This window comes from Micrasema longulum, unplaced genomic scaffold (genome assembly GCF_059751315.1).
Source record: "Micrasema longulum isolate JH-2025_06_02 unplaced genomic scaffold, ASM5975131v1 h1tg000531l, whole genome shotgun sequence".
NCBI classification, from domain to species: Eukaryota; Metazoa; Arthropoda; class Insecta; order Trichoptera; family Brachycentridae; genus Micrasema; species Micrasema longulum.
The window spans coordinates 28,136-36,947 of NW_028277727.1; the positions used below are offsets into that span (position 1 = coordinate 28,136).

At 33.3% G+C, this 8,812-nt stretch overlaps 1 protein-coding gene across 1 annotated transcript; it reads left to right on the plus strand.

Annotated features, from left to right (window-relative positions):
• The first annotated feature begins 285 nt into the window (after nucleotides 1–285).
• Nucleotides 286–8,269, plus strand: Hip14 (palmitoyltransferase Hip14). Its single transcript, XM_088227719.1, has 6 exons — nucleotides 286–1,081; nucleotides 1,173–1,340; nucleotides 1,616–1,978; nucleotides 4,240–4,399; nucleotides 4,803–5,044; nucleotides 7,248–8,269. The coding sequence occupies exons 1-6, from the start codon at nucleotides 395–397 to the stop codon at nucleotides 7,470–7,472; spliced, it is 1,845 nt and encodes a 614-aa protein (XP_088083845.1). The 5' UTR covers nucleotides 286–394; the 3' UTR covers nucleotides 7,473–8,269.
• The last annotated feature ends 543 nt before the right edge of the window (nucleotides 8,270–8,812 follow it).

The window sequence follows — 8,812 nt, forward strand, 5'->3', positions numbered from 1 at the left end:
TTACACCGTGTATAAAGGTGTTTCATATAATTTTTTGTACAAGAGGATCCATATTTTAATATTTCAGAAAAAGAAATTTGTGACCAAAACAAAAGGACAAAATAAAGCCTACTTCTGCAAAGGGATGAAATTATTTTTTTTATCTACATGCGGTGATTTTTATTATTTAGAATAATAACAAAGTGCACAAATATTGCTTTTGTAAATACTACAATTTTTTATAGGTGAGTACGCGTTGGTGTTGCAAAATAAATTCCACATCGAATAAAATAAATAATAAATATCAGTACTGGCAGCACTAAAGTTAACCTATCATTACTGACAAAGTCAGAGCTGTCTAAATTGTGTTCCTGAATATTTAGTAAATATAAACATTGTAAATGGTGTGAATATCATGTATAAAAGTGCCATCAGTGCCGCCGCGAGCGGTACTTGCGCGGAGCCAGACCAGGAACGAGAAGGGCTATTACCTCAAGATGCGCCGTCCGCTCCCGCGGATCAAGACTATAGTGGATTCGATATCGTCAAAGCAACCCAGTACGGAGCTATTGCTAGGGTAAAGGAACTTATCGAGGCGGGGTGGGATGTAAATCAACCCGATAGTGAAACTGTCACTCTACTCCACTGGGCGGCAATCAATAACAGGAAAGCAATAATAAAATACTTCTTAGAGAAAGGGGCTAAGGTAGACGCAATAGGCGGAGAGCTTAACGCTACACCTCTTCACTGGGCCACTAGACAAGGTCACCTTGGTGCGACTTTGTTGTTGTTAACAGCTAGAGCTGATCCCACTCTAAAGGATGCAGAGGGATGTGCCTGTATTCACTTGGCCGCCCAGTTCGGCCACACGCCTGTAGTGGCGTTCCTCGTGACTCAGGGAGTTAACATCGACATGCCCGATAATGGAGGAATGACGGCCCTCATGTGGTCTTGTTGGAAGGTCTCTGCAGTAGACCCCACTAGATTACTCATCACTTTAGGTGCTTCTACAGGTTTGACAGATTTATCACATGGGAATACTGCTCTTCATTGGGCCATCTTGGCTCGAAACATGAATGCTATTTCCACTCTAATTGTGCAGGTAAATAAAAAATATTAATCTTTATTCACAAGCGATCGTTTTGACGCCAATTTATTATCGGTATTAAAAAAATATGCTTTTAATGTTTCAGGGCAAAGCAAGTTTAGAGACACCAAATTTTAGAGGTGACACTCCTTTGAGTATGCTACAGACACAACTAGGATCACTCTGGATCAGTTCGGAGGTGGCAGATATAGTAAGGGAACATGTGTTCGCCAACAGTAAAGTCAACATATTTAGAAAACTTGCGCATGACAGGGTGAGACAGCAAGCTTTACTATTATTTTCTTTCTTTTTATGTATTAATACTCGATTGATATTATGAGTTATTATGACACGATAAAAGTTTCCAGTCAATCGTTATAAATAAAGCCAAATAAAAAAAGAGATTGCCTAGAAGGCCAATTCTGGTCGTCATTACAGATAATGACAGCCATAAAGATTCCTCGTGACAACCCAGTTGGTTTTTGAGTCTGTAATACCGTAAGTACTTTTTGTTTATGTGCATTAATTTACAATATATTTTTTTTACAGCGTTTTAGATGGTGGACAATGGTCTCTGCACCTTTTGTAACATTTTACCTAGTCGGGCAAGTGTTTCAACTAAACACATTGTATTTAATAAAGATGTTTATCATCACTTGTATGTATGCTGTTCTTCATACAATGGGGAGCATACTATTCTACAGGGAACTGAAGAATGTATTCCCGTTAAGTGTTTATTTGGCAACCAAGTTGTGGTTTTACATTACGTGGATAATATTTTTCATGCCAGTTGTGAGCGTAATGACCAGTCTCGGTTTCCTCTTGTGCTCTGGAATACTTTGGTATTGTTTTATCAAAACTTGGAAAGGAGATCCAGGAATTATTGTAGCAACAGAAGAAGACAGAGTGAAGGTACGGGCAATATTGTTTCAGTAAATGACTATAAAGAAGCTATTTAGATGGGTGTGTTATTTTGCGAAATAGCTAGTAACCACACTTATGTCTATTTTATATAAGTTGACATTTCATTTACCATTCATTACACCCATTTAAACTAAATTAATCTAAATATTGTATTTTTAAAGAAAACATTAAATATATCAAATAAAACTTATTTTTCCGGCACTGAAATTTAAAAAAATAATTTACATAATTTGGTACAAGTATTCATATTGTTGGCCTCTTGGTGTAGTAATCAGCGTGTTTGGCTGCCATGCTAGAGGTCTCGGGATCGATTCTCGACATGGTTGATATGAAATATTGATGTAGTAAGGTGTTTTTATGCTTGAATATTTCATAATCCCTGGACTGACTTACCTTGTAAGAAAAATGATCAAGATACACTGCGTTTGGTGTACCAACGCAATGCCCTATGCACCATTAGGTGCGTAAAGGGAATGAAATTCATATTAGACCTTTAAATAATTCAATGGTATAAATATTTGAAAACCATATTTTGTAATTTTTCTTCAATAATATTTAAAATATTTAATCAGTATTTTTTTGTTTTCATTTAAAACAAACTTAGTGTGTACCAATATGGAATGATAATGTATTGTTTTTTTAAAATATATTAATCATAAAACTTATCATTAGCCCAAGACTCGATAGTTTATTAATATGTGTTAATATTTTTTAATGATAAGTAAAATCCAAATACACATCATTATCTTATCAAATACTTGATTCCTTATATTTTTAAAGAAAAAGATAAGATATAACATAGGGGAAGAAAAAGTTGTTTGCTCAAAAGCAAACTAAAACTCTTCATCGTTGGTAGGTATAAGCGAATCTACAAAGGCATCTGTAATTATATCTATAAGTATTCGCCCCCAGACTATGGCACTGCTTATTTTGAATAAAAGATTTCTCCGTATAGTTAAAGTATTTTTAGTTAAAGCTGATATAATGTTGCTGTATCATTAGTTTACTATCAAGAGTGTATGTAAAATTACCTAAAATATTGAAATACTTGGTGTATTCTGTCAGCTCTACAAATGGGAAAATATTAATCATGATAGCATACTTATACAATATGTCTGGCTACAGAGTATCAATATTTGAAGGGCGTAGAAAACATAGAATTTTGTCGATAAATATAGCCGCTATTTTTATTTGTAGATTTTTTTTGATACGACAATAAAAAAAACTTTATTTATATAGGTCTGGAGGTCCCACAGATACTTTAGATCTTATAATTTTATTGATTTCAACCTCATATGAAAACTGGGTAATAGGTATCTAGTAACTTCTCTGAATGTTTATTTATTAAACCTAATGGTTAGCAGGGCTTGCCGAGATTAAGAAGCAAGAATGAGAGGAATAAAACTTAGGCCTCTAGGATTGCAATATATTAGGTATTTATACATATATTTAAATAGCAAAACAGAACAAATTAATAGCAGTATTGAAAAATACAGAAGTGGTGCACAAAAGGGATACATTTGTCAGATAAAAACATTGCCTATAGCGTTAAGATTTCTCATGCTGCGCTAATATTCTTCGCATGCTAGTGAATTTTTTAATATTTATTTTATAAATATAATGAAACATTTTTACAGTTTTAACATTTCAATTTTCTTATTTTTTACTAAATTTAAAATCACACCAAGCCACTTTATGTAGCTCGTGGTTATGAAAAAAGATTTATTTGAAAGGTAATAATATATAGCAAATACACAGATTTAGGATAAAATTTAAACAAAACGCATAAAAATATTACTCAAGTGAATTTTAGCCCAAAAATCTTTTTTTTTTTTTCATTTATTGCAGAAATTATCTTTTTATCTAAAAAATATCTAAAAAATAAAAATGGCAGTTATTCCAACAGGGGGGATATGGAACCCTATGTGGGGGTATATCCATCAACAAAATTCAATGTTTTATACGCCCTTTAAATATCGCTAGTCTGTAACCAGATGTGTCAATGTGTTGTATACAGGCCATGCATTCTTAGGGTTCGTAATGGTTAAGTTCATTTAATTTCCAGAGGCATCAAATGTTTATAAATGCTCATGTCAAATCAGAGATACAAAAGGGTTTTTCAAAGTAATATATGATTTATTTCATAGTCTAGCTAATTAGTTTGAAATATGAAAGAACAAAATATTTTTGATATCTTATCAGCGTTAATTACATTGTTGTAATCTATAAATATAACTTTTTTTTTTCAGAACATGGTCGATATGGCTATCAAGCTCTCCCCATTTCAGCCAGCATACTTTTGTTCTTCTTGTCTGGTTAAAAGACCGATTCGTTCAAAACATTGCTCAGTTTGCGATCGATGTGTTGCTAAATTTGATCATCACTGCCCCTGGGTCGGAAACTGTATTGGTGAATAATATTTAAATCATACATACTTTTTTCTGTTTTATGCTGATATCTAACAGTAAAAGATTATGCACAAATAAACCTAATAAGTAAACCACTCTAATGGACTTAAATCTATAGTGTAACATCTTAAAGATAAGTAAGATCGGAATGTATTAAAAACCAAACCGTTTTCTTCGTTGGGTTTTTAAAACTATTTTTTTTTCAAATAAGTACTATATTATGTAAAAAGGAAATTCGCAATATTTGCCTTCTTATATAATTCAAATACGTAATGCATATATTTATTTTCTTTTACAAAAAAGGGTTGAAACATTGGAGAGCATTTAAAAAAAAAAAATTGTAGTAACATTATATTTTTTAGGAACCATTAAATCACTCTTTAAATATTTTCTCATTGTATTAGGTGCCAAGAATCATAAACACTTCATGGGATTCCTGCTCTCCTTGATCATGATGTGTTGTTGGATGATATACGGAGCAGCCAAGTTCTGGAGTGAACGCTGCCCTTTAAGTACCGAGGAGGATGGCTTGTGGAGTACCATTATGGAGATTGGACAGTGTAATGCGTGGGTCGCTTGGGTAGTTTTAAATGCTATCCTTCATGTTCTCTGGGTGACCCTTCTTACAGTTTGCCAAGGATATCAGGTGCGAAGGAAATACGTTTATTTTATAAAGTATTTTATTTAATATCCGAATGCACCTCATTAATGAATGGTGAGCGTAGTTGATGCTATTTTATTCCCACTGGAACATGTATTAGTGTCTGGTTGTCCTTGTAGGTAAATGTAAATTTATCAGGGACAGTGATTATGGGCAATCTATTAGAATGCAGAGCACTTTGTGCATTAGAGTGAGGTCAGCAATTGTCCTTCTGGTGGAGAGCAATGGTAACCTCAACTCGGACATCAAACTTTGATAGCAAATTTCAGGCACAGGTTTAAACAAAAAAAACAGTAAAAACTTTCGCTGAACTCTTTTCTATTTGGGAGGGTTGCAGCTTTATGAAGGGTTCCAGACTGACGATGCGTATTCCAGTTGTGATTGCACCAGATCACAATACAGGAATTTTAATAAAACAGTGCTGCTAAAATTTGTTGTATTTTGGGTAATGAAGCCCAGCATCTGCATAGCTTTATTATCAATGAAATGAACTCATTGATAAGTAAAAATAAACTATAACTCTTCTTTTATTTCTATAATGGGAATTATCACCAATATTTTATGAATGTACAGGGGTCGGCACTCGAAGTAATACCAATTAAAAATTCTGTAATTTTGTCAATTTTGATTTTTTAAATTTAAAAACTTCAATATACCCTAAAAACATTTCAATTTAAAAAAAATGTTCTTGTTCGATGTAGCCACCTTTAGCGCAGATAAAAGCATTGAGTCTGTCCAAGAAGGCTTCACACGCTGCACGAATGTGGGCTGATGGTATTTTATCCCATTCTCGGCGAAGAGCAATCTTTAAGGCGTCGACCGTCTCATATTTTTTAGCTGATACTTTGGCCTCTAGAATGGACCATGTGGAAAAGTCCATTGGGTTTAAGTCCGGGGAATATGTTGCCACTGTTGTGATGAAATGAAGCTGGGAATTTTTTATTGCAAAAAACATTGGGTTTCACGGGCTTTATGGGATGGTGCCGAGTCTTGTTGAAACGTCCAATGGTTTCTACCGAATTTTTACGTGCCCAAGGTAACAACGCATCATTTAAAATCTTTTCTCGATAGATTTGCTGATTTACCTTTACGCCCTGTTCAATAAAAACGAGTGGTGAGCGTCTTGTGGCAATTACCCGTTACCGCGGCCCAAACTATCACTGATGCAGGCGCTTGCTCTCGCAGAGCAATTGGCTGGTCTAAATTGTCTTTTAATTTGCACTGTAATCATACACAATCGTTTTGTTTGTTTACATATTTGCTGAATTGTAAAAAAAAATTCATCAGTAAAGACCATATTTTTTAGCTCGCCACCAACGTGCAAGTGTTTTAACACCTTTGCTCTTGCTAGGCAAACTGCCTTTTGTGCAGGCGTTAAATCTTGCACTTTTTGTATTTTGTAAGGCTTTAATCGTAGTTCATTTTTTAATATGCGCCCCATGCTACGAGCAGACACATTGAGATTTTTCGCCAATCGAACTGCGCTTTGTCGTGGATTACGTTGAATTCTGGCCTTCAGCTTTCGAACCATTTCTGTTGATGTTGTTGTTTTTGGATGTCCACTTCCATGGCATTATTTTATGCTACCAGTATTATTGTAACGTAAAATGGTCTGATACACATTTTGTTCACATGTAAGTGTCGTAGCTCATTAATAATGGCTAGTTACGTTTTTTCCAGCTAAATACAGAGCAATAACACTGTTGAGTTTGAATTCCATTTTGATAACTTTTTTAATTGTAACGTAAAACGATATGCTTCGGTAGAATTATTAACAATATAACAGACTGACACATGTCAAAACATGAGCGCACTGTCATTAGCCGTTTGGTTGCTACAGCAACGTGAAGTTGGTAACACTTTGAGCGCCTACCCCTGTATAATATTAAATTTTTTGTAAATAATCTTAATTTAAATTCAAGTCTTTAATTTATAGTAAGAATATATTATAATGAATTATCAAGTAAATTTCAGATTCAGACCTTATTAATTCAATAATGAATATTGCAAATAAATGTTTTATTCGTTTTTGGCAGAATCAGTTTCCTGAGATTTATCTGTCAGTTTCATATTCATGTATCTACAAAGTTTTGCCAAAAATTATAAGCCACAATTTAAAAATATATGTAATTGCAGCTTTTGCCACTGATAACCGGAAGATAAGTATTATTTTTTTGTTTTTCCACAGGCTTTGTGCTTGGGAATGACGACCAATGAATGTATGAACCGCGGGCGATACAAGCACTTCCAGGCTACTGGTGGTCGTTCTCCTTTCTCCCGTGGGTTCTGTAACAACTTGGCAGACTTCCTGGGAGTGTCCATCTGCGGTATAGCCCACCCCAAGCGCACAGACTGGATGAAGGCCTATCATTCCGAGCAGAGCGACAGCAATGATCGTTGGAAGTACGTCTGAGATTTAAACACCCGCACCACTGGAGATATGGTCTGAATTATTTTTCATATTATGCGGTTTTGAATGAAGTTCAATGCAAAAAGAGTTTGACGTATGTGTTTTAAAAAATGAAATGCAAGCCTAAGTTTCCAAGGTTAATAAAATCTCAAAATCTGACACAAGGTGATTAGATTTATATACGGACAGAAAGTAACCAATGTTGAATCGATTCTAATGCACTTCTTTTTTAAAACTAAAAATTAATACATAAAGAACTAAAGTTGAAAGTATCGCCACCCTAACTTGAAAATCCACAAATAATCATAAATGACATTGTGGCAATTTCTGTTCGCATTTCAAATATTTTATTTGTGGGTAAAACTCATATATCCGTACAGTGTTGCATCATTTAAATTTTAAAAATATTGAAAAACTTTGCTACTGTTTGCTATTAAAGCAAAAACTGTTTTTACGCTCTCCTGAAAAAAATAGTAAATTTGGAAAAAGAGTTTTACAAATTAGGTGGACGATATATTTTTTACGCATGTTTATTTTTGTTGCCTTGATAAATATCAAAATATATTCTAATGAGCAATTATATTATGTCAATAAACAATTAATTAAATTACATTTAAAGCGATCAGCTACATGTTATATTGTACTATACCTACGATTGTTGAGGAATAATAATTATCTCTGTATTAAAACACATTATGTACCTCTTTTGAGATAAATATTTATGTATTTAAAAATCTACTGCGGTGTGCATTGTACAATTGTTTATATATTGTTAATAAATCTGCATTGAACTATGTCAACTAGTGTTTATAATTCTGTTTTCCCTTATGCGGAGCGGGTCTAAATGTGTTTGTATTCTCTGAACGAACTCTAAGTCATTCATTAATTTAATAAACAAGAGTTTATCCCTTTTGATAATATACCTGGCAACATCTTCCTACATTTATTATTATTTCTAAAAATATTCAATAGAGCAAGAACACTGAAAGTATGTTTTATACTTTATGAAATAATTCCCATCTTATTTTTCTTGTATTTATCTATAGGGTTAGACAAGTAATATGCATTTAATACATTGATTACGCTTAAGAACATTTTATTTTGAAGTTTAAAGTAAAGCACTTAATAAAAATCATATTTAATTTCTCACAATGACAATCTGGGTAAGTTGCTTCCATCTGGTGGATATGATTTACATGTACGCTTTATATTCAAAAGACTCATAAAAATAGCAATTTTTAGTTCAGAATGACATAATAATTTTATTACCACAAAAATCGTTTTTTAAAAACAACGTTAACAATCATAATATTTTATTAAGATACTTCTGAAAAAAAAAATGT

Excerpts from the sequence above, each read along its gene's own strand:
- Hip14 (XM_088227719.1), top strand. The coding sequence starts at position 395 with ATGTATAAAAGTGCCATCAGTGCCGCCGCGAGCGGTACTTGCGCGGAG. Across the intron at positions 1,979-4,239 it reads CAGAAGAAGACAGAGTGAAG|AACATGGTCGATATGGCTAT; the intron begins GTACGGGCAATA and ends TTTTTTTTTCAG. Across the intron at positions 4,400-4,802 it reads CTGGGTCGGAAACTGTATTG|GTGCCAAGAATCATAAACAC; the intron begins GTGAATAATATT and ends TCATTGTATTAG.